Below are 25089 nucleotides of genomic sequence, written 5' to 3' on the forward strand. Positions count from 1 at the left end.
AAACTTTGCAGAAACTCTTCAGAGTTTACTGGGTTTATTTGCAGAAGAGTATTAGCACAGTGAACAATAAGAAACAGTTTGTTCTTTTACATATTTGACAAATGAAGTGTTGAGTATGACGAGGACTGCACAGTGTGTGAGGAGAATGTATGTTGCATAAAATTATTTGAAAAATAGTTTAAGTATTTAATGGTAAGCCATGAGAATTTTGAAAAGAGAGAAGCCTTAATGAATATTTCCCCTCTGGATCAGAGTCTTTTAATGGTCAGATGTTGCTCACTTAAAATACATCTCAGGAATTACTTTTTATTTATTAACCTAAGTGAGGGAATAAAATTTCCCAAATGATCTGGTGTTAGCTAAATGAGACCCCAGTGTTGGGGGTGCTGAGGGCAGCACCCAGGCAGTGTTGGGCAGAACAGATAATGGCTCCAGCTTCACCCTGCACAGCTGCATAGCCTGACACTTCCCTGCACTGCTTTTTCCCTTTCCTCCTCGTGGCAGCCTTGATAAGGAACTAAAAAGGAGCAGAAATGTGGATACAGGTCAGGTGCAAATGCCCATGGTGTGTACTGCTGCCAGGCAGCTTCACTGGGGCAGATTGTTCTTCTGTCTTCAAGAGAGCAAATACTTGTTTATCTCATGTTGGGGTGGTGACAGGCTGCTAAAAAGAGCTTAATTTTTTTAAATGTTGGGTGATACATTGAATTAAGGAGTCCCACAGACATAGGGGAGATGAAAGGTTGCAAAGCACAGCTTTGGTCACATAAAGCACTGACATAGCAAGAGTTTTGGGAGCAGAGATCTGTCTGTGCACACTGCCCTGCACACCATGGTGTATTCTCAGCCATCACAACCAGTCTGCATCAGCTGAGCTCCTGCTTCTCTCGTTTTGTTTCCTTTCAAATGTCCAGGCGCAATGTGCTGAGCTTGTCCTCGGGAATTGAAGACATTGGTATTATCAAGTGGGATCTAGCACTGTGTCTCCTCCTTGTCTGGGTGATATGTTTCTTCTGCATTTGGAAAGGAGTCAAATCCACTGGGAAGGTATGTGCTCCTTTACCCATTCTATGATCGTTGCAGTTAGAGATTCTAGGAATCCTAATATTGAAGATATTCACAATTTCCTGGAAAAACTGTATTTTTCCATTGAGTAAGAGAAGAATTCATACTCAACTGAGTCTTGAAGGTCATTACCAATGTCCTTAATGCCTGTGAGTCAAGTAGCCATTCCTGGAAGGGCATCAAGAAGCAGAGACAAGCACAGGTTGAGCCCCACTTCGGCTCTCAGAGGATGAGCATCCCACTGATGCCATGAGTGTGGAAGGTCTCAGGCTCTGTCTGGTGCTCTGCACTGTGTGTTCTCAGTCCAGTCAAGTTCATTCCAGTGCAGCAGGATGGATGCTAACATAGTTGTGGTGGGGGTGCTGTGGGTGCACTGCAGTTTTGAAATGAGCTCTGTGTAGGCACACAAGATGAAACTTAGGTGAAACTTGTTCATTGTCACTAACAAAGATCCTGTATATCTTGTGGGTTTGGTCCTGTCACATACTCTTCAAAATCTTGTTTTCCTGTAAAGGATAACAGTTGCATCACTCCTGAACATCCTGCTCCATTGCAAGTCTTGGTCAGTCACTTGGTGTGAAGCCTAATGTTATTCCCCCTTGCATTCAGTAGTGTTTTTATACTTATTTTCATAAGTTTTGAAGCCATTGTGGTTGTGTAATTCTTAGCTTTCAAGCTTGTTGCTTGAGGCAGTGTTCAGACAAATCTGACAGAGGAGGAAGGACCTCAAGGTACTAAGTTTCCTATATTTTTTCTCAACTAGGTAGAAGGAAGTGACCCCATTAGTGCCCTTCCTATGAAAAAGGCCACAGTGTGAACTCATCTTTTATAAGACCCCAGAGGAGTCAAGGAGAAATTCCAAGTGCCTCAGCTGCACAGCAAGCATCATTTGCAGTTTTAGCTTGTTGCACACTGCAGAATCAACCAGGAGACAAAACTTTGTAGGAAGCCAGACCTCATGAGTTCCACTATTGACTAAACCACTTGCTTTACTGCAGTTTCTGCCTTGCTTTCTGTGATTTTTATCAATGAGCCTCATTAAAAAGCTGGTGCCTTACCCTGGATTCCTGCCACCTTTCCCCCAAATAACACCTTTCACACCTCTAAAGCACACATTGACAAAAAAGGGTTTGTTTCTCTTTTCCCTCTGACTGATGTGACCCAGTGAGGAGATTGTACAAGTTTTATAGCAAAGGTGGATGCAGTAAATCTCCTGCAGCAGCAGGGTGAAATTGAACATTTCTGCAGCACCTTTGGCACCCCTGGTGTCTGCTCAGCAAAGGCTCCAGTAGCACAGAGAGGCATTCCAAGCTCCCTGTGGTACAGTTTCCACTCCCCATGAAGATAAAAGGTTGAAAACAGGTCTGTTAAAATCAGTTCTCTAAAAATCTGTGTTCTCTGCAAATCCTGCCCAAGGGTCTCATGTCCCAAAGGGGTGGCTGGTAGGAATTCTCTCTCTGCTCTCTGCAGCATGTGGGTGTGCAGCCAAAGACCAACAAAACCATTGGGAAGTCTCTGGTTGACTCCATTAACTTTGGGGTCAAACAAAAGTAAACTGTAAACTCTAATGGAGGACTTAAATTATTTGAGAAGCCTAGTTTACTTTAGGACAGGGTTGTTTATAGCACTTCCCTGCTTTCCAGTGTGTTAATGGCTCTTTGGAGAGCAGGGTGGGGGTGGGGGGAAGATGTAGTTTTAAAATCTTTTAGTAAAGAATTGGACAAATAAATACAAAATCATGATGAAAAATATTAGTTATACTTAAGCTTTAGATAATGTGCTTGATCTTAAAAGATTCCTGCAGCATTGTAAGAGAATCTCTACCTGCAGTGTAAAGACCTCTCTGTGAGTTTTTGTTCATTCAGCTGTGGCAAATATGTCAAAGCTTTTTTTTGGTCAGAAAACCTTGATTTTTTCATAGTCCTTACTTATTTAAAAAAATTAAGAAGGTGCAGAAATCCCCTGTTTTATCCTGGTTTTGGCAAAGCTGGGCTAATGGGCAATACATGTTATTTGTGGAAAATATACAGAAAACTCAAAGAGAATTGAAAAGGGCATGGATGAAAAAATTTCCTTTCATTCTATGAAATCAACCCTGCTCTGAGAATTATTATGGCAATGCAGGCTTTGAGCTCTCCTCATTATTCTCAGAGGACACACTTATGAAGAAAAATGGAGCATCCTGGGATCTTTGCAGTAGTTAAGCAAATTCTGGAAAACAAAAATACATTTTAACTCATGCCAGCAAACTGTAATTACCTGGGGGTATCATCTGATTCCAAGAAAAATGCCCTTTCTTGGACAGTACTGATTGTAGCATAGCAGTTAAACAAAAAACGAGAGAAAGCACTGATGAGCAAAGAAAGCAAAATGTTAGAGGTCAAAAAGTGTGGGTCTAAAGATAGAACTGTCCAAATGCAAGCTCAATTAACCCTCGTGCTGGAGATGAAAGCAAAGGGCTCTTTCATCAAATGAATGAGGAGATAACAAGAAGAGAAGAAGTAGGCTGTTATTCAAAGAGAGTGGGAATAGAGGTTAAAGATAATGAAGACATATTTTCAAACTGGATGAATAGAGCCTTAGTTTCCAGTAATGATGTTGCTGAATAGGCAGCAAGGGCAAGAATGAAGTTATAGGACTGGAAATTACCACTGTTGAGGCTGATGCCAACCTGAAGGGCTTGGTGTGTTCAAGGAGATGGGAAGGGAGACACGGGAGCACAACCAAATTGCCTTAATCTCTGCCACAGCCCTGGGGAAATGACTGCAGGAGCAGTGCTGGGGCTGCACACCAAGGTCAGAGCTTGCGAAACAGTTTGTAAGTTTTAAAGTTCCAATAAAGAATGAGGTAATGTTTCAGGGTCCCTCAGTGAGGAAACCTTTTCACTTCCCTGGCAGATGTGTGCTTGCCATGTGAGGAGGACAGAGCAAGAGCAGAATTTGAACAAAAGTCATGAATTGTATAAAATCACATCTGAGTGGCATGAGCACTGACTGGGCCCTCTGGAGGGATTCATGCATTGCCTTCAGACCTAAGGCAACAAGGTTTAAAGACCATTAAACTAAAAGTAGACACAGAAACTCAGATTGGACCCTTTTTAGGTATGAAGGGGCTTTGAATTCCCAGTGTTAGACCTCTCTTGATTCTGGAGCTTTGGCTGCCACAGACTAAACATCCATTTTTTCTTTTCTTATTTCCAGGTAGTGTACATCACTGCCACATTCCCATTCATCATGCTCCTTGTTCTGCTCATCCGTGGTGTGACCCTGCCTGGAGCTGCAGAAGGCATCAAGTTTTATCTTTACCCTGATATCTCACGGTTAGCTGACCCACAGGTACAGAACCAGGAGTGGGGAGAGGGATTTCCTGTGCAGAGGGGGATGGAGGGGGATGCTGCTGATGTAATGGCACTCAATTTTTTTTTCCACAGTCTTTAGAGGTCCAAATATAGCATGAACTTTAATGCTGGGTTATATTTTCCAGAGATCTGCTTGAGAAGGTCACTGTTAAACGTGTTAATGCATCTTTCCATGTGTATGTTTGTGTGTGTATGCGTGTATTTTTTTTATGTCAAAGGACTCTGAGGCTGTAGACTCTGTCCCGTTATACAATCTCAGCTTTCTTGTTGGTAAGGTAAGGGAGATGCATTTTTTTAATGAGGATAGTCTTTAGTTTCAAAGGAGAGACACGTGAGCTTCACAGATGGAACAGCAAGCAACAACTGTGAGTACCAGTGTCACTTATCTCCCACTGCTCAACAGGAGAAGATTGGGAGAGGAATGAATGAAATTAGAGAAGAATGAAAAGCCATGCAAAGGTGGAGAAAATGCTTTGAGACACAGGAACTACTGTTTGCTTAGCCCTGCCCAGTGGGAGTCAGGCTTACTCTTTCTGTATAGATAGAAATTCTGTGTGCTCACAGACAAGTGTGGGATACTTGAGTTGATCAGCATTGTTTCAGCCAACAGTATTCATGTGAGAAATAAAAAAAAAATAAAAAATGCAATATTCCCCCATGAAAAAAGAAAACAAGGGATCTTTGAAAATAATAAAATGTTGATCACAGTGATAGGAAATAACATCTGTCTTTGCTATTTCTTTCTAATGAGTATTTAGTTAAAATAAAACTCCAGTGGTCACAAAAGAACTGAAGTAGGAAAAGAGTAATTGAAAGAAACATCATGAAAATTTAGTTCATTGTCTAGTCTTGTCCTCTTTTACAAGACACCCTTTTCACAGGAGACATTATATTTTATGACTGAATCATCTTTTATGGGACCCTATCATTTTTATGATCTACTGTTAGCCCTAAGCAGAGTGTCAGCAGATAATGCAGGAGAGGTTCGTGTGAGCTGGCTGGCTGCTGCCCACAGTCTAGCAAAAGCATCACTCTGAGGAGACAGTAGTCAGCAAGGTGCTGGGAAGTGATGGTGGGAGGGAGGAGGTAATGGTCCTCAGTCTACATTCTCACTTACTCTAATTCCTTGTTGGTTTCCACTGGTGCTAGCAGGCTTGAATTTGCAGAAGGAGGAGAACAGATGGGATTCAGAGGATGTGTTTTGATAGCTTGCTATGTATTTACTAGCCAAGAAGATCATAGTGTATGGTTATTTCACTCTGTATGTGGTTTTTGTTTTTTTTTTTTTAATGTAATCAGGACAAAGAATCATGAGACCAGGATCAGATATGTATCTCATAAAATGCATTGTATTTTGCTTGTTTTCCCCCCCACCCCTATGGCTTTTTATCTTGCATTTGAACAGGTACAAAAACAACCAGAAAGCTAGAAAAATAAACAGACCAAATACACAAACCTGTTTCTCAAGCTTTTCACATCCTCAGTTTAAGGAATCTGTCTGCTGACTCTAACTGCAATGAGTTACAAGAGAAACGAGCAATGTTATAAATACTTCTGCATTTCCTATTGCACTGAAACACGTTTATTGTTGCGCCAACAGGAAGGATCAGCTGAATGACTAAGAAATTAGAAATACTGAGCATCTCTGGGGAGGGGAAACAGGAACTATTGTAGATTATGTTCTTCTGGGTTCTGATGCTAACAATTTTCTTTTCCTTGTGAAAGCCAAACTTGCAAATGTGTTGTTCTCTTTCCCTGTCTCCCTGGTCCTTTAGCTCTCACCCTCAATGGAAACAATTATTTCGTTGATTTTGCTTATTTTGAACTGTGTGTTTGTGTTGATTGTTGCAATGCAACAATGCTGGTAATAACAGTGTTTCTATCTTTCCCTTTAGGTCTGGATAGATGCAGGGACACAAATCTTCTTCTCATATGCAATCTGCTTAGGAGCAATGACTTCCCTGGGGAGCTACAACAAGTACAAATACAACTGCTATAGGCAAGTTTCCATCCAAGGGGGTTTAGTGTTTTAGCTAAATGATGTAAATAAAGTAGGGACAATGGGTTAATTTTTTTTTTAATTAACTTGCTCCATGACATATGTGTGACTTAGGGACTGTTTGCTGCTGGGATGCCTGAACAGTGGTACCAGTTTTGTGTCTGGCTTCGCAATTTTTTCCGTCCTGGGCTTCATGGCACAAGAGCAAGGGGTGAACATTGCTGATGTGGCAGAGTCAGGTACGATGGTGTTGGTGGCAGTGGTGGTGGGCACTGCCGCCCAGCGTGTGAGCAAAGTTCTGCAGACCCAATCAGCTAACATCTAAGTGATAAAACAGAACCAGATTTCCCATAATTGTCAGAAAAAAATAAGCACTTTGTTGATTTGGGCTTTAATCTAGAGCAGTGAGGGTTAGCTGGGGTTGTACTGTTTACTCTGTCTTGATTAACAGGGCAGCAAACACATTTCCTAGAGTCTGCTAATCTATTTGAGTTGAGATTAGAGCTAAGATAACTACACCATTATCCAGGGTCCAGAATGTCATTGATTCAAGAATTTATTCCATCCTTCTTTTCAGACTACCTTTATTTTCATTCAAATGCAAATTGCCTGTGTTTATGTATTTTTCATAGCTGAGTGTTGCTTGCTCACAGCACTAGAGTAGGATTAGTACCTTGGCCTTTTGAAGGGACACACACACAGACATTCCCAAATCTCACTGAAAGGCAAGAGCAGTTGGAGAACTCCCATCTCCAGGGTTTTGTGGACCATTTCACCCACAGGAACTGTAGGTGTTGCAATCCTGCATTTGTCCTCTGTAGCTTCAGTGTGAGGTTGACAGAACTGTCAAAGTCCATTTTGAAACCTGATGTTCACTTAGGTTCCTCCCTTATTTCAGAAGTGTCCTTCCCACTTACATTCAGAGGTAGAACATGCAGGGGTAGAAGCTGAATCCTCATAACTTGTGACTGTATCTCAAACAAAACAGAACACATTTTTCCCCTGTGCATTTCTAGTCCATGAGGGCAGGTGTAACCATGTGCTTTCACATAGGACAGACAAATTAGTTGGGAATTACCATGGAAAAATAATGAATCAGGTCTTGACAGCCAAAAGTCTTAAAGCTGATCAGATTCTAGCAGTAACAGTGTCACCTGAGTGCAGTTCTGATATTTCTTTCTAATTTTTTGAGCACTTTTAATTCATTTGTATAGTATTTGAAAGCTTTCTTCTGCAAACATGCTATTAAAGTGAAAGTCAATATATCTTTTAATAACATGGCTCTGGGAGTTAAGTCTTTAAGAAAAATGTCTTACTTCACAAGGGTTAATGAAAAACTAATGACACTGATGGCACCACTGGATTCTTGGGTGGCTGCAACTGGCATAGCTCTTGCAAGTGCAATTAGTAATAATCTTGGCCATAATGCTTATTTTGATCAGACGTTGATTGCTTTGTTTGGAAACAGGAAGCAAGGGAATAATCCTATTGAACTAATCATAATTAGCCCTATTTTTTATTTATATGTAGGTGAATCAAGTCCAAGAGTAGTATTTTTAAGTATTTGTACATTAGGTTTTTATCTGGTCAATATTTATTCTAATTTTTTTTTCTATTATATCTCTGATAGAGGCAGCTACATTCCTGTCACCTGACATTTCTAAAATTAAACAATTCTATAGTAACACTGTATTGTTAAATAATCTTTAAATACAAATTAATTCAGTGTTTAAATAGCCTTTCTCTAACACCTCGAAAACACTTTTTAAAGGAGTTTAAAAGCTTATTATAGGGACAACAGGGGCACAGACTGGCTTCTGAACTTGGCTTTTGATTTTTTTTTTCTTTTTTTTGCATATTTTGTTGTCTTCTCCTTTATTTAACTCCATGTCACCAATGGCCAGAGGTTGCAACTGTCTCAGCAAGCAGTGGGTGCCCATCACTGCTGGTCTTTGGCTAAGTGCTAGGGCACATTTTTATATGACAGAAAACACTACTGAAATTACCCAAAAGTATCCAAACCACCTGCCATGTTTTTCCTTGCTGCCTTTCTCAGAGAGAAAAGGGCACAGCCACTGAAGACACTTGGTCCCCCTGGGATGAGTGTCCCAGGACCTGCATGGGGCTCTGGGAGAAGTTTTCATTGCTTCTTCTCAGCACAGAAGGATTCAGCAGGTGCTTGAGCCTCTCTTTTCTGGCCTTGCCTTTTTTGGTTTCTTTTGGTGGAGGTCAGAACTGCTCCCCTGGGTCAGGAAAAACTGAGCAGAGGTGCTGCCACTTGGCTGCAGCACTTGGCAGAAGATGCTGTCCAGGGCTGAGACCCCATCTCTGCCCAGCGAGTTAAATTCCTCCTGCCCTATCCATGACACCATTTGTTTGCCCTCCTGAAAGCCACGGGAACATCAACAAATCTGCTGACAGCACAGTCTCATGGCCACATTTTTTCCCAGTGCCAAATTCAGTCTTGGTGCCATGTGCCTGGGACACACTTGTCAGCCAGGGCTGGCTCCTGCTGGAAGCACTGGTCCTGCTGGCCTTCACTGGCTTTAGCAGGTTTACTCAACAGTTAGCTCAGACTTCTCTGACTCCTCAGTGAAAGCAGATTTTAAACAAACAGTTGTTTTTCTTTTCAGAAATTCTTTTAAAGATAGAGAGGAAAGCAGTAGGGGCTCAACAAAACCACAGTGAGTCCTGTCACTGTCATCCATTAATACTTTGCCACCCATGCAATTTATAGCACTGTTACATCAACAGAAGATTTACTTTTTTTTTTTTTTTTCTCAATTTCATTTGCAAAGAAATTCAGATTAGGCATGTCTGACAATAGTGCCTTGGGTTTCCTGGTGCCTGGCTGGTCTGTGCCTCTGCAGCTCTCCAGCCATGCCACAGCACCCATGGCAATCAGCCAGTGCGTGGGCTGGGATCATGGCAGTCCTCTCTGGCTTTTAATAGCAGCCACAAGTGCTTCACTTTTGCAAAACACCCTTCCAAACAACAGGGTTTCAAATTAAATACAATTTTTAGATTATTTATGTTTCGGCTGAGGGCTTGCCAGGAACATTTTCTTTCACATGGACTTTTTATATTTCAACACTTAGTTTCAAAGAAAAATCAAAATTAGCTCAGGACTTAGGACACTTGGTAATAGTTGGTATCACAGTACAAGAACAGTTTCACTGGCCAAAGAATACAGAATTGCAGCAAATTTTGAGGAGAGCAGTTTTACATCTGTCTCATCAATTGCACAGATGCCATCTGTTAGCAGTTCTCCCTCAGAGAGGATCTACTGTATCCACTGAATTAAGGGGGAAAAAAAGCAAAGCTCCCAAAAATTTGAAACATTCACCAAGTTTTTGGTATCTTCTGTCGTATAAAATCTTAGTTGTGTTTCATTTAAAATAAAATTAGTTGTTTGATTGTTGGCTAATATGTATTTATTTATGCTCATATATTTTCAGTGACTCAAAGTTCTATTTAGTTTGAAAAAAAAGACATCTCATTTTACCTCTTTCTCTTGCTTCTTTTTCCATCATTCTTGTTGGAAAGGAAAAGTGGGAGGTAGGAAGAGCAGTGTTAGAGATTTTTCTGTACAGGTCAGAGATAAGATTTTTTTTAGCCCCACACTGCAGCATCTTAAAAAGAATTCTTTTTCCCATTGAAAATTACATGAATCCACTTGAAAACTGGCACTTTGAAGGCTCCTCAAAGTAAACAAGCAGATGAGCCAGGCATTTCTGGTTTCACTCTGAATTATGATCTGCCCTCAGAATTTTTTGTCAGCCTCACCAAATTCCTTCATCTCCTGTGAGAGCCGAGCTGCCAGTATTGCTGTCTGCCACTGCTGGAGGGCTGTTCCTCCCTCCACAAAACTGCCCCAAAGGGCAGCTGAGAGCCCTGGCTGCAGGTGAGGGTGAGCACTGTGCCTGTGCTGTGTGTGGGTACCAGTGAGGTGACCCTGCTCAGGGAGGAGCACTCCCCACTTTGGCTTCCAGAGCAGAGCTGGGCACTCAGCCCAGCCCCTCTGCTCCTCCAGCCCATCCTGCAGCTGGGGCTGATGGTGGCTGTGTGTGCTCTGTGTCACTGGGGCAGGTCCATCAGGCTGGCCTGGATAGGGGCAGATGCTGTGACAGCATGGGGAAGCAATTTTACACAGAGTGATTTTACACCCCAGCAATTCCTAGCAGCAGTTCCTCAGTTTTCAGCTGGTAAAACTGGGAGTAGCCTGGTCACTCAGTGCAGCAGAAAGAAGGAGCAAACTCCTTGGAATGCAAACCCCAGTTTAGCAAAGCCACGCAGGGTTTGGAGGTTGCATACAGAGGGAGGCAGTGCTTGCATTAGTGGAAACCCCAGGGAATGTTTCTAGCAGAGTCCCCTTCCCTGCATGCAAAAGAGTTTCATCATCATCTTCATCATGGCCATGTGGGCTAGCTGTGGGATTCTGCCATTCCCTTGGGTCACCCCTTGTCCCCCAGCCCCAAGACTGCCCTGTGTCCCTGCAGGGCAGGTGTAGGACACCTCCATTACTGGCATCTGTTTGAGACAGATGTTAAACTGGAGATCAGCTAGCACTGGCCTGGGGGTTTGCCTGTGGTTTCTGCTGTAGTCATGCGTGCTTCGATTTCAGATAAAAGAGCCAAACTGTCCCATCCTGGTATTTCCAGCTGCGTTTGGATTTATCTGAACGGAACCAGGCATTCCTGAATTTGAGGGTGGCTACCTTTACCAAAGAGCTGGTACTTACTTCTTTTCTTCCCTTCCCTTCCCCCCTCCCTATTTTCTCTTTCTCTAGGTCCAGGCCTGGCCTTCATTGCCTACCCAAAAGCTGTGTCCATGATGCCACTGCCCACCTTTTGGGCAATCCTTTTTTTTATTATGCTTCTGTTGCTTGGACTGGATAGCCAGGTTAGTACAATGGATAAGGGACATGTGACTTACTGTGTCAGCAGTGCTGACTGAGAAAAGCTGGTTTAACAGACATGAATTAAGAAGAAAATAACTCTAATGCTGCTTGAGAGGAATTCATATGGGTGGCTTTTAGTGTAGGGGCTGCACTTTATGAATCTACTACTTGATTCATAATATTGTGTTGCTCAGTATGTCTTTGTCACCAAGAATTAGTGGGGTCTACCACATTAGGACAGTACTCCCTAACCTAAATTTTAGTCCCAGTCTGGCCACAAAATACCACCATTTTGGTCACAGTATTTTCTTTCTTTGGAAAAAAAGCTTAATAATTTTAAAACATGAACAACTTCAGTAGTCTGTTCCACAGTGTGCCATTGCAAATACCCGTGGGTGTATACACCATTAAAAAACTAACAGTAACTACTAGGAGTATGGATTTTGGTGGTTGCCAAGTGCCCAAAAAGAAAAGCAAAGTCAGCCTGAGGTACAAAAAAGCACATAATGTTTTGTACAGTATATCCAGGGTGGCTTCAGGAACAGTGAGAAGAAAAAGCTGCAGCCTTTTTTGGTGGCCTTGGGCTTGGAGATGCTGAGCAATGTGGGATCCTGCTGACTTTCACGTCAGCAGCATGCATTCAGTACCTCCAAACAGGCCAGAAAGCATCTCAGATTCCAGCTGTACTAATTTTATAGCACACACTGCTATTAATTAGTGAGCAAGAAAAAAATCAAGAAGTTGAGTCAGGAAGTTAGGTTATTTTTCCCAGTGGTTACTTGGAGGAATGTTGGACTAAATGCTGCCAAGGAACCTGTAAATCATTTCTAGATAGTCTACGTACAAGGAAACGTGTGACCAGCAATTATGCAGTAACTACACATTCAAAATTGCCTAAGTTTTCTGTATTCAAATGTAAAGTCATTAAGATTTTAACATATATATATATATATATGTATTCATAAGGATGAAGTGTTTCTGTAGCCTAAATGCTCTCCCATATGAGGAGAGCTCTGTAAATGGAATTTTTACCAAGTTGTTGTGTACCTAATCTCTGACTTTTTTTTTTAATTTCATTTGCCCTAAATTACTCTTTATGGCCTAATCTTTGAACTCTAGTGAGCAACTCTCAATTGCTCCTAAGTAAATGTGAAAGTGCCCAGTGCTGTGGTTCAGCAACCCTATGCTTATGCAAATTGGAAGCTGTCTAGTAATTTTAAAAAGCTCCTCACTGTGCAGAATGATTAAAACTAATTGGAGCGCTTAATTTCTCTCCTCCACCCCTCTGGTTTTTTGGAGTGCAGTCAAGCAGGTTTCTGGAATGCCAGAGCAGTTTCAGATCAGATCAGCTCAAAGGAAAGAGTTGCATTTAAAAAGAAAACCAGCTTTACACAAGTCAAAGTAACAAGACAAGAGGCAATAAAATTTGGTGGAGGACAGAATCTGTTTGCAGGACAGTCTGTATTTCCAAAATGGAGCTTCAGGAAGAGGGTAGGGTTGTTAAAGGGCATTTCTGGCACTGTAAGAGCAATGAAGTGCCAGGTAGGAAAATGCAGCTTTTTCTGAAATAATCTCTGTCTTAGGTTCCTCATGATAAGTTATTATGATGTATCTATTAAGATGATGTATCTACTCAAGGTGAAGATCTTTCTACAGAGGCAGCTTTGATGGATACCTCCAATCCATATCCTTGTTTTCAGAGAGCTCAGTGCTTTTGTACCTTGCCAGGTTGAAAGTACAGATCAGTCAAAAGATCTTTCCATGGTTTTACTTGGGAAAGTTCAGTAGTTGCTTTCCTCCAGGTGCAGAAAGATCTGGTTTTTTATTAACTTTAAACTTTTATTCAAATACCGTTTGGGTTATTTGCTTAACTCAAGTTACACAGTTGTATAGTTTTCCAAAGTATAAATACAATTATCATGAAGCAAGATAAAGACTTTTAGCTCATTTATTCAGTTTCATTTTTGGTTTGCAAGTGCAAATAGCCAGATCATTGAATGAGGACTGTATGAACAGCTCTATTATTGCTGCAGAAGTACCCAGAGCCTTAGCCAGAGATACTCTGCTCACTGCTCCACAAGGACACAGTCAAGAAAAGCTGCTCTTTCACATCACAGGCTGCTTTCCCTTGGCTGGGTTTTCCCTAATAAACCCAAGAGCAGAATTATATCAAATTGTAGAATTAACCTAACTACTATCTGTTGATGTTTCCTGGCACATCAGAAAAAGTCTGGGAGGTGCTGTCCTAGCTTGGACTCTTTTGAGTGTTTTCCTTCTGCCTCTTCTCCTGCATACAGCCTGTGCTCATCTGGAACAGTGACAGCATAAAAGCCACATAAGTGCCTTCCTGTCATCAGGCACATAAGTGCCTCCTTCATCCTTGTGGCTTGCATTTGCAGAGCCCCTTTTTAGCTCATAAGGCTTCTAGGTAACAAAAAGAAATTCTGAAAGCTTGTTCCAACTTGAAATCCACCCCCACGCTCCAACCTCGGGGTTACAAAGGAATGGTTTCTATTTCTCTGAGAGCAGCACAGAGCACAGGCTGGTGCTGGGGAGGGTTTGTTCAAGCAGGAGCCTCGTGCTGCATGGCAGGTGATCTTCAAGTCGTTTCTCTGCTGTTGTTTTGCCCCTGTAGTTTGTTGAAGTTGAAGGACAGATCACGTCATTAGTTGATCTGCACCCATCCTTCCTAAGGAAGGGTTACCGACGGGAAATCTTCATCGCTATAGTGTGTTTCCTTAGCTATCTTCTGGGACTAACTATGGTGACTGAGGTAAGTAGTGCCACTGCTGCAAATTGCCTTCTTCTTTAGCCATTTTTCAGTTTTAGCTGTGATTGAGACTGCAAAGAATTAGCTACTGATGGACAGAGCTTCTGTCATCCCTAGATCTGAAAGCATTTGGAATGGGAGTCATATATCTGTTCCCTTTTCAGTCACAGGAACAGAAATGTGAAATCTCATTAAATTCAATCTGATCTCAGGTACCAGTCAACATGAGTATGAATATTAACATCTAGTTCTAAATGATGAAACATAGGAAACCTTTAGCAGAGCACATTAAGAACCCATCCAATGGCATGCAGAGAAAGAGATTTTTATCTTAGTTACACAGATTTGAATTAATTAAATACCACTGGATTTATTCTAGTATAAACAAGACAGGAATATGTTCCAGTGCCTACACTGTTGTGATATTTATCTTCAAAATAAAATCCAAGTCAGATTTTAAAAACAACTGGGAGAGCATGACTGTGGGAGGTAAAATAGCACCTGTAACAAAGATGCCCAAACCCCAAAGTTTTTCAAGTGAAAGAACAGTGTAGGAAGAGCAGAGTCTAACAGCAGAGTATAAATAGAGTTACGAAACAAAAAAATAACTATTTTCATAAAAGTAGCCCTTTCACTCAATAAATAAATGAAGACTCTCCTGATGACTTAATTTTTAGTCTTTTTAAGTTGTTAATGTTAAGAGGCAACCATTTATTTCTTTAAATGCCCATCCTAAAAGACTTGTAAGAAGGAAAGATATAAGTATCTCAGTAGATTATATTGACTTAATTTAGTTTAATCATTTTCTTGTTTGGAGTTATTCCTGTAGTAAACATGCATATTCCCTGAGGAAGGTGATGCCAAATATTTACCCTACCTATTTTCTAGATGCTGCTTTTTGGACAGGAGTCATTGGAATATGTTGGTAGATGTTACTGGGAGCTGGGCCTGAATTCTTGGTTTTTTTTCCTGTTGGATCTTAACCAGTTGTGTCTCTCTTTTACAGGGTGGCATGTATGTTTTTCAACTCTTTGACTACTATGCAGCTAGTGGTGTATGCCTTTTGTGGGTTGCATTCTTTGAATGTATTGCTGTAGCCTGGGTTTATGGTAAGTGTGAATCCTTTAATCTGATACCTTTTGATGAGTCAGTGACAATTCTGCTAGCCAAATATGTAATCATCAGCCACGCCAGAGTCTTCTTCCCAGCAACAGACACATGCCATTAATATAAATTTCCCCTGACCATTTGGAAACAAACTTGCATCTGGGATAAATCCAACCCCCAGTGGTTTTTTCCTACCAAAAATGAGTATTCTTCCATTGCTAATTAATAAGGGCACAATTAAGCATTTTTGTGTGTTAAGTTTAGAGGTGAGAGTTGAAAGTGTGGCCAGCCGTGAAAATTCTGTTTGTCTCAGAGAATTTCCTTTCAGTGACTGCAGGGACAAGCCAACCAAACAGAAAGTACAAAAAGAGAGCTGAAAGTATATTCTGCCCCATTACTTTTGACAATGCTGAGCACTATGGTCTGACAGTGGCCTCTGTAGCTGCCTGAAAAACACAGTCAGGTTTCTGTAGAAGCAGGTGCACTGTTTGCTGTCAAGTCTTTGCCATGGTGATCCCTCTGGGAAGTTCAGAGAGTCTGGAGAGGAGAGGGGGTGTGATGGGGACAGGAGAGATTAGCATCACACTCCTGCAGCCAAACAATGAGGGGAGGGTGGGATGAGACATTCTCCCAACCTTTCAGCTTTTCAAGAAAATAATTTTGGACTTCACAGCTGTGGGAAGCATTTGAAGAATACATCTGACACCCTCATTTCTCTTTAAATACCCCTTGGGGAGCCTAGGAAAGCAGCTCTAATCCTGCAGCATTTACAGGGCTCTTGTTGCTCGATTCTTACAGGCGCTGATAATATTTATGATGCCATTGAGGATATGATTGGATACAGACCTGGTCCCTGGATGAAATGGAGCTGGATTGTGATCACACCAGTTCTCTGTGTGGTGAGTACTGACCTGTGCTCTTTCAAGTCTTACACTTGGCAGTGCTCAGCCACCTCTTCCTGCTTCTCTTCAAGGGAAGGCTGTTGCATTCAGAGGCCAGTTTGCAAAGAGAAGCTGAAGGCTTGAACAGACCTCTCAAAGACATCATGTTTTCAGATGTCAGCTGTTAACAGCTCTCCAGTCTCTACTGTGCCTGCACAAATTGCAGTTGGCTATGTTTGAGTGGATTTTTCTTAGGATTGGCAAAATTCTACATTGATGAAGAGAAAACTCACTCTCCAAAGAGCAGCCTCTACATTAAGACATAGTACTGCTAGGCCATTGTAATAAAAAGACTTGAGCAGTCTAAGGCAGACCTTGGCTTGAAGTATTTCATTGGGTGGGAAGAACATCCTGGTAATCCTGCAGTGTGCAGAAAGCTGTTGAGCCCTGAAGAATTGGCAGTGTTGTGCAGCTGTTCAGCCCCATCTCTTAGCACTCTGTCGTCACACAGCAGATGCTATAAGCAGATGCAGATGCTCTTCCAATGATTGAAATGGAAGAACAATTTCCCCATTGGTTTAAAACACATATGGTATCCATCAGCTCTGCCTTTCACTGCCTGTGTTCCTCGGGGCCAGTGGTTGCAGCAGAGCCCTACTGCTTCTAGCATTTTTTGAGCCTCACTTTGTTTTCCTTTCTCATCCACAGGGGTGCTTTATCTTTTCTTTGGCCAAGTATAAACCACTGACCTACAACAAGGTCTACACATACCCAGACTGGGCAATTGGCCTGGGCTGGGTTCTTGCCCTTTCCTCCATGATCTGCATCCCTATGGTGATGGTCATCCGCATCATTCAGTCAGATGGGTCACTCATTGAGGTAAGAACAACCAATTGTCTGTCTAGAGGAGAAAGGGAGCTTTAGCTTGTGTTTTGTACAAAGTAATGCTTGGAAAACTGCCACCTTGCCCAGGTAAGGCAAATAAAACTGTTAAAGATCACCTGTCCTCTAGGCAAACAGTAGAAAGAGAACAAACACAAGGCCTTCTGTCCTCAGACAAACACCAAGTGATTTTATTCATGTCCCACTTGTGCAGCTTCTAGCTTGGCAATTATTACCTCCACTTGCAGACAAACATTCAAGGACTGGGGTGTTTCTGAGTCTCAGGTTTCTCTTCTCCAGCCCCCAGGGACGCAGAAACACCATCCTGAAAATTGCTGGGAAAGCAAGATAAAGAGAGAGAGACCTGGGTCAAACCTGGTTGTGTGAAAACTCATTTAATTTCAAGTAAATTCAGATACAACTGTGGATTGTGTGGCTCTCAGGCATGGCCTTCACTGTGGGAGACTAAATAAAAGTCAAACCCTCTTGACAGAGAGCTTCACTTTTTAGCTTTTTTAATTTGTGTTTATTGTATTTCAAACTGAAACACTGGATCCAGATTGCCCTGGTATTTGGAAAACTTTGTGACTGACTTAGACTTGACAGTGCAGATTCCCTCAGGAATCTCTTGCCCTTTGCAGTTCTGTCTGGGCTCCTCTAATTTCTTTTTCCTGTGGTGAAAAGATTTTAGAGGCTGTGCAAGCATGAAACCTAGCAATTCTCTTCAAAGTTTTCAGATTAGTTTTGGTTTTGCCTAGCAAGTTGATCTTAAATGCAGCTCAGGGTAATCTTGGGGAAGAAAGTGGGACACTTTGGGTTAGGAAAAAAGAGAATAGAATTTAAAAAAAATACCAAACCCAAACATTTCCCAGAGCACAAACACTTGCATTTGTTTTCGTCCAAGTGTTAATGGCCTTTTTCAGCCGTGGCCAGGGCATGAGTGTTAATTTTCCTGCCTACATTGTCACCATTGTCACCATGAGAGACAAGTCTAAAAGTAGCCAAAACACTGCTGAAAGACCATGTTAGGAAAGGAAAGAGAGTAAACACTGGTCAGATGCCATTCAGCCGTTCCTTTGTGAACTGAGATGTAGGACAGAAGTTGCCACTTGGCAGTGAAGGCTGGGCTGAGAGGCAGAGCTGTTTCTAAATGAGGAAGGACACACATCATTTGCAGCACTGAAAGCCCAACATGCAGGATGCTGAGAAATGCCTCCTGTCTGATTTCCCTGCCTCCAGTGGGGCTCTGCAGCTGAGCAGGAGTTGATCCCACATCCTCACAGAGCCACACATCTCCCACAGCTGCTGGGAATTCCATCCTGGGAGACACAGAGACCTTGTGCTCATCTCACCTCTGCTCCCTTCTCTCTTCCAGAGGATAAAGGCAGTGGCTGCCCCCAAGGAAGTGAATCGATGGTCCAAAGAAACAGAGAGTGGCACCCCCTTCTGCCCCAATGGAACTTCGAATGGCGGATTGATCAAGCCCACTCATATCATAGTGGAAACCATGATGTGAGCTCTCTCTGTGAGAGGATAAACCTGCTTTAACTGCCGTTTACTAACCATAGATTCTCATAGGACCAGGTTTACAGAGCTTTATATTTGCACTAGGATTTATTTTTATTTCTCACAGAGAAAGTTATTTTTTGTGTGTGTGTTTTTTTTTTAATATTTTGTAAGGTAATCACAGCAGACGTCTCTCTGTAGAGGGAGAGCTTTCATATCAGACTAGACATATTACAAGAATTTACTATTATTGGGTTTTTTAAAATATATATATCTTTATCTCTAAATATTATACACCTTACCACTTGAATTGATTGTCTTGCCAGCAATACATTCAAGTCTCAGAAAGCAATTTTAGGTGCTGGTATGGTTGGGAGCAGGGTAACCTAAAGAACACACAAAAGGAGCTCTGTTGAGAGATACATTTTTTTAAAAAATGCTGTTTCAAGAGAATTTTCAAAGGTGTAGTATTTCCACCCTCTGGTTCAACTGTGGTAAACGACAGGAGTCAGGGTCACTTTAGGGAGTGGGTACAGTTGTGTTCAGTGCAGTCCCTGGACAAGGACAGAGCCAAACAGCTGGAGAGGAGAGTTTGCAAGGGATGCAGAGAAGCTGGGTGTGAACAGTCTTGTGGCTGTCCCTCCCAGGGACAGCAGTGGGACTTTGTCACACCAACTGAGGAGAGCCTGAGGAAGGCATTTGCAGGATTTGGCATGGTTCAGTCTTTTTTTGTCATAGTTTTTAAATTTCTGAGGTTTTTTTTATTTTTTTTTTTTACTTAAGTGAAATGCCTGCTGTTTGTGTGTGAGCAGGGAGGTTGAGAACCTGCTCCTGAGTTTTCCAGTAAACCATATTTTGGTGTAAACTTGAACTCTGCAAACTGGGAGGGCAGCCTGTCCCCAGGGCAGCAGGGATGAGCACAGAACAGCCAAGAGGGAAAGAGCAGCACCTGCTCTGTGAGTGCTTCAAGTGTTCACTCCCTCATTTGGACTTTGGTTTGGGCAGGAAAATAAAGGAATCACTTCTGGACTCCATTCAGAGGTGAACACAAACCAGGTCATCCCTGACAGGAGGAACAAAACCACTCACCTGGTGTAACTGGTATTGATAACAGACACGTTGTTAATAATAATAGTAATGATGATAATAATATCACACAGCAAACAGGTGCTTTTCATCCATGTATCTCAAAAATGCTTTTCCAAGTTCAGTATCCAGGATTTGCTTTATTTATTTATTTGGGGGAGGGAGGTCATTGCTGTTGGAGGAACAGACAAAAGGACTAAGAGAGTCCCTTGTCCCATGTTACTAAATAGCAGTAGTGGACCTAGAGTCCCCAGTCTCCTTGCTCATCATTGGTTTAAACCATGATTTTATTTTATTTTACTTTATTTTATTCTATTTTATTTTATTTTTAGGGTGGCTGGAGGGTGGCAAACATATTTATGAATCTTACCTGCTGAAGAAACAGGGCTCTTTGGAATTTAAATTAAAGCAAAGGGAACGTGTTACACTGAAATATTTTGTGTTGGTCAGAAGGAATTGGGTACCATTCCAGGTGAGACTAGGAAGTGAAGAGAAACCACTACAAGGATTATAGGGGTGGAGGTTCCACTTCATGTAGTGCAGGTGAATGTGGGGAATTGGATCCCTGAAAACTGTCTAAAACATGGACAAAAGATTTTTTTTTTTTTTTTTTTTTTTTTTTTTTTTTTTGTTTTTTTTTTTTTTTTTAGCGAGCAGGTTGTGCTGGGAACAGGTGCTCTGGCTAAACTCAGCCTTGTCTTGTGGGCATTGTATTAGAGGGAGAGAGTTTTTTTTCTTATGATACCACAGGTAATCTATCCAAAGGCATTTAGAAGAAATGCTTGATAAAAGCAGAGTTTGTATCTGCTTATTCTGCTCTCAGCTTAGTCTGTCAGGGCAAAGGTTGTCATTGAAACAGGAACATAAACAGTTCTTAACATTCCTACACAGTAGCTTTATTTCATTTTTTCTTGTCCCATGTGCTAACTGGCCACAGCAGCACAAGCATTTCTTAACTTGTTGGTTTCCCTGTAACAGAAATGGGGAGATTTAAAACTAAGAGATGGACCAAAACAATTATTAATCATTAATTATTAAAGGAAAACTGCTGCATCTATAACTACCAAATCTTTCTAGCTTAAATTTGTAGATAGTTTTACATCAGAGAGCTGAGTTGCAGCAACAAAACCAGCCATGGAAGAGTTGTGTTTTCCTTTTTCTGGTTGCTGTGTTATGAGAGTTCTGAAGGAAACTTTTGTGCAGCTGGAGATGGCAAACATCTAAATGGCACCTGCTGGGCCAGCAGCAGAAACCATCCAAGGTCCCAGGAGGAAATTCTGAGAGCAGTGGGTGTCATCAGATGTGCCCAAAATAAAGAAATACAGCAGTTTTATTTTTTTAACAATCAAAGGCAAGGAAATGTAACCAAAGATAACTCTCTTGGTGGGCTTCAGCTTGGAGTCTCATTTTTGAGTTACAGTCAGTGTCTGCAATAAACAGACATGGGTGAAGAGGAAGTAGAAGGTTAGGGGGGGTCTAAATTAATGATTTTATGAGTGCAGATGAAACATTGATGCTCGATTTATTTCTTTTTTTATATACATTCATTGTCATACAACTGTGTTTGAGATTATATATTTGCACATGACTTTTGTGCTATAGAGCTGAGACAAGCCTTAGTTAGGGAAAAAAATGGTTTGGCTACATCAAAGATGTCTCCAGCAAATCAGCTGGGTGTTGAGGCATCTCCCATGTTGTGGAGAGTGTCTTAGTGGGGAGAACCAGAGGGATAATACTACACCTTTCAAAATACACCTACCAGAGAACAGAACCCAGCCCCATTTCAGTACAAACTGTGCCATTCAAATCAGTTGCTTCCATGCTCACAGTGAAAAGCTCTTGCACATATGCAACAACCTCACTGAAAACTCTGTGCCAGCTTCCCTGGCCCTGCTGTGCTCTTCAGCACGACTGCAAGGGAGGGCTGGGACTCACCAAGAGCCAAGAAATCATTGTTTCTGGAAAACAGTTTCCCTCTCCCCTCCTCCTTGCCCTGACCAAGAAAAAAAAAAAAAAATGTACTTAATTCTTCTTGTTATTTCTGGGGTTTGAGTTCCAGTGAGCACATTTGCATTTTTACATTTTGGGGTTTTTACCTAACAATTTTATCAGATTTCTAAACTTTTCTTGGTGATAAATTTGCATTTCAACATGATCCTCTGCCAAATTTATTAAAATATAATTTTTAAAAAATGTTTGTGTTTTCTACCTATTTTGACTGCAAAGACAACTGATTTTTTTCCTATATTTACTTGTTTAAACTCCTATGACCTATTTTACCTGTTTTGTGTAAATGAGGAACTCTTTGTTAAAGCATCATGACTAGTTATAGATGAACTGGTTTGGATCTGGGGAAAATGGTGTAGTTTTGGCATGAGATCTTTAGAACCAGATCCCTGAGATTTAAGCCAGCCTAAACCAAGACAAAACGCACACCTTTTCATGTTCCATGTACCTTTGTATTCATGGGGTCTTCTGGGCTTGAAAACAGCAGAGTTTCAGCAGTATTTATTTCCAGCTGAACTGAAATCAAGAGATAGTAAAAATGTAAAGGGGAACATTTCCCCATGAGATTTTTCTGACCTGTTTCTTATTTTTCTCAATTTTCCAAACCTTTTCAGTTTACCTGTCACTAGTGATGATCTCTCTGAATGAGCATCTATTCTAAGGGACTTTACCAGTAGTCTGTACCTTAGTGTTTAAACAGTATGATTTCATAAATTGAACTGGTTTTTTATTGTTGTTGTTGTTATTATTCTATTTTTCCTTCTCATCTATAGCTTTCCTTTTCATCTGGTCCAAACAGATCCACACACTTAGAAAAGTCCTCTTTCAAGTTTGAGATAGTAGGTCCACAATGGATTTGTTCTTGTGTTGTAAATGAAAATCCAAAAGCCTGGCAGCTGTATTTGCCACCCAGAGCAGTGCTGGTGGCCCTGCAGCAGCAGCACAGCTCCCGGAAATAGGGGTGGAGGGGAGTTAGGTATCTGCTGAAACAGCTCAGCAAAATTGATTTTCACTGCTGTTCTTGGGGAGAGGAGGAAATGAGAAAAGGTAGGATAGTGCAGCCTTACAGTTGCTGTAACACCAGAAAACCCCCAACAACATCAGCAGAGTTTTTACTGTCGCCGCCAGGACAGCACCTCCTGCAGCTGCTCCAGCCCTGTGTTCATCCTTTCCCAACTGCAGATGCTCCTGGTTCCTCTTCTTTGTCTCAGTGTTAGATAACTCAAGTAGATCTGAAGACACATGGACATCTCCATTCAATAGATCTTTTCCAAGTCTCCTCCTGGTCTGTTGGTTTTTTTTTTGCTAAGGAGACTTTTCGTTTTGTTGAGGTTGTGCTTGTCGCACTTGGGTTCAAAGCTCCCACTTGTTGCATCACTGGCCAACTTCCAGCTGTGGGAGAAGGATTTGAACACTTTTGAATAACTGATTATTAGCTTCCATGCCTGGTGGTCCCTGCAGGATCACTCATGGAGGCATAATGTATATAAAATGTTAAATAAGCTGTGCGTTGAATGCAGTGGACAAGTTAGTTAAGCAGCTCAAGTACACTTGGAAGAAAGATGACCCTGACATCATTTCCAAGGAGAATCAATGGAAGTTGCTCACTTTCAGTAAAAAGAATAAAAATAAATCTGTGTTTAAGTAGACTAGTAGATGAAATCTTCCACCCTCATATGCACGCACACAGTGGGGACATTGCTTCTATTCCTAGGCTGCAAATCATGTGTGTAAATCTTGCCAAACTGTTCAGGATGAGGATTGAGGAGGTTCAGGCACCACCTGCCTGCAAAGAGCCAACCTGCCAGGGTGTCCAAATGGTCTTTCCTAAAAGGGGGTGGTGGAAGAGGGAAAGTAATAACGAAATCCTGGACCATGGTCCCTCCAAAGAAGCTTTAAGGTCTGGTTTGTAAACTCTCCTGGCTCCTTGTAGGCACCACATGGCTCCTGGCACGGGAGGTTGGGTGTGGTGTGGGTTCAAGCAGCTGCCCTGGACTTGTTTTCTCCAAAATCAGCATCCAAAGCCTTGTGGTTAGGATTGACGTGTAGTTGTGTATTTGTGTATTTGCATGAGCAAAGGTCAGGAACTGTCAGACCCTGGTAGCTTGTTTTATTTCTTATAATCAAAGATAAGCTTAAGAAACGAAGTATTTAGTTGATTTGGTGACACTTAGCATTTAGGAAGCCCTTGAACTTGTGCAAAAGAGGTGCCCTGAGCTCCGTATTTCAGTCATAAAAATTTCCTTATGGTGTTAGCAGTCAGTTTGAGTCTATGGGAAAGATTGCTCAAGAGAGACTTGAATATAACCAGCACCAGCACCCACTGGAAAAGTGCCCGACCCAGACCCACACCCTCCACCAGACTGTGGCTCTTTTCTGCCAGCCCAAAAATAATGAGTACATGGACAATGCTTCTCTGAAAAAAAAACAAAACAAAACCAATTTGTTTGTTTCTATTAAAAAATAAACAGAAAAAGTCACATTCTTTGTGTGGTTTTTTTCCAGTTGTCATTGGGAATTGGTGATTTCAATTTACCCATGTCCTAAAACAATAGCAGAAATAGCTTGAGACATCATTTTACCAAAAACAGGGACAAGCTCAAAACTTTGAAGTTTGAAAACTTTAAGAAAACAAATCACCCATCCATCCCCATCAAAGATGGAAAACTTTGGTGACAGGGTTTGTGCCTGGAAAAGAGCCTGACCCTGCTGGTAATGTTGGGCAATTGAATGGCAGCCTTTTTGTATTGCTGCTGTGTCCTCATTTGAAATAATCAGTAAAAGTGTCAGAATTTAATTACCACGAGCTTTAGGAGCAAATTGAAGATAATTTTAAAGGGGCAAGTTTAGGAGGCTTGTTCCCTGTGGCCCTGCAGTGCACAGCAGGATGGTGCTGCTCACTTTCACATTTGCAGCACAGGGAAAATGTGGCCTGACTTGAGAAATCAGAAGAAATTATGGGAAAAATAAAGCTATTAAAAAAAAATAAATAAAAGTAGAACTCAATGATGCTTGCTAAGGAGCTGTGCACGTGCTGTGTGTGTGTGCATGTGTGGGGGAAGGCTTCAGCCCTGTAGCACAGTGAGCACAATACACACTGTTCCTAAATGTACCTGCTTCTGCAGCTGAGATATTAGAAAGAGTTGAATTTTTTTTTTCAACATATAAAGAAAATAAAAAAAAAAAGAAAAAAAATAAAACAGTGGCAAAATTATGTTGAGAGGCTGATAAAAAAAAATAACAAAACCTGAGGGGGCAAGTTGAGTTAGTTCATGACCTGCTCCTGTCCTGGAAGCCAGCGCTGGTCTCTCAGCATTGCAGCATCCCAGTACTGTTCTGAAGTGCTCGTTGTTCAATAGGATGTTATTATTTCTCCAGTGTAATGTTGTGATTGTTACCTGATAATGTTGCCAGGGACTTCACATTGTAAGAGGTGGTCCATCTTGTTTGATGTATTTGGCTAAAAACCAGTGGTGTTTTTTTAATTATTTAAATTCCTAGCAACTGTGACTGCAGTAATGTGATAAT

At 41.5% G+C, this 25089-nt stretch overlaps 1 protein-coding gene across 9 annotated transcripts in view; it reads left to right on the plus strand.

The window, feature by feature from the left end:
* SLC6A6 (solute carrier family 6 member 6) overlaps window positions 1-24761 on the plus strand; it is a gene marked incomplete at its 3' end in the record, with an annotated part of 56207 nt that extends 31446 nt beyond the window's left edge. For all 9 annotated transcript variants that reach the window (XM_079317101.1, XM_079317104.1, XM_079317098.1 and 6 more), the window contains 10 exons: window positions 915-1047; window positions 4266-4400; window positions 6319-6422; window positions 6537-6661; window positions 11212-11324; window positions 13958-14095; window positions 15099-15201; window positions 15998-16098; window positions 16789-16959; window positions 18338-24761. In XM_079317101.1, coding sequence (XP_079173227.1) covers window positions 915-1047; window positions 4266-4400; window positions 6319-6422; window positions 6537-6661; window positions 11212-11324; window positions 13958-14095; window positions 15099-15201; window positions 15998-16098; window positions 16789-16959; window positions 18338-18478 — 1264 coding nt within the window. The remainder of the gene's footprint in view (window positions 1-914; window positions 1048-4265; window positions 4401-6318; window positions 6423-6536; window positions 6662-11211; window positions 11325-13957; window positions 14096-15098; window positions 15202-15997; window positions 16099-16788; window positions 16960-18337) is intronic.
* Between the last annotated feature and the right edge of the window lie 328 nt (window positions 24762-25089).

Source organism: Erithacus rubecula, assembly GCF_903797595.1.
Source record: "Erithacus rubecula genome assembly, chromosome: 13".
Classification (NCBI taxonomy): domain Eukaryota; kingdom Metazoa; phylum Chordata; class Aves; order Passeriformes; family Muscicapidae; genus Erithacus; species Erithacus rubecula.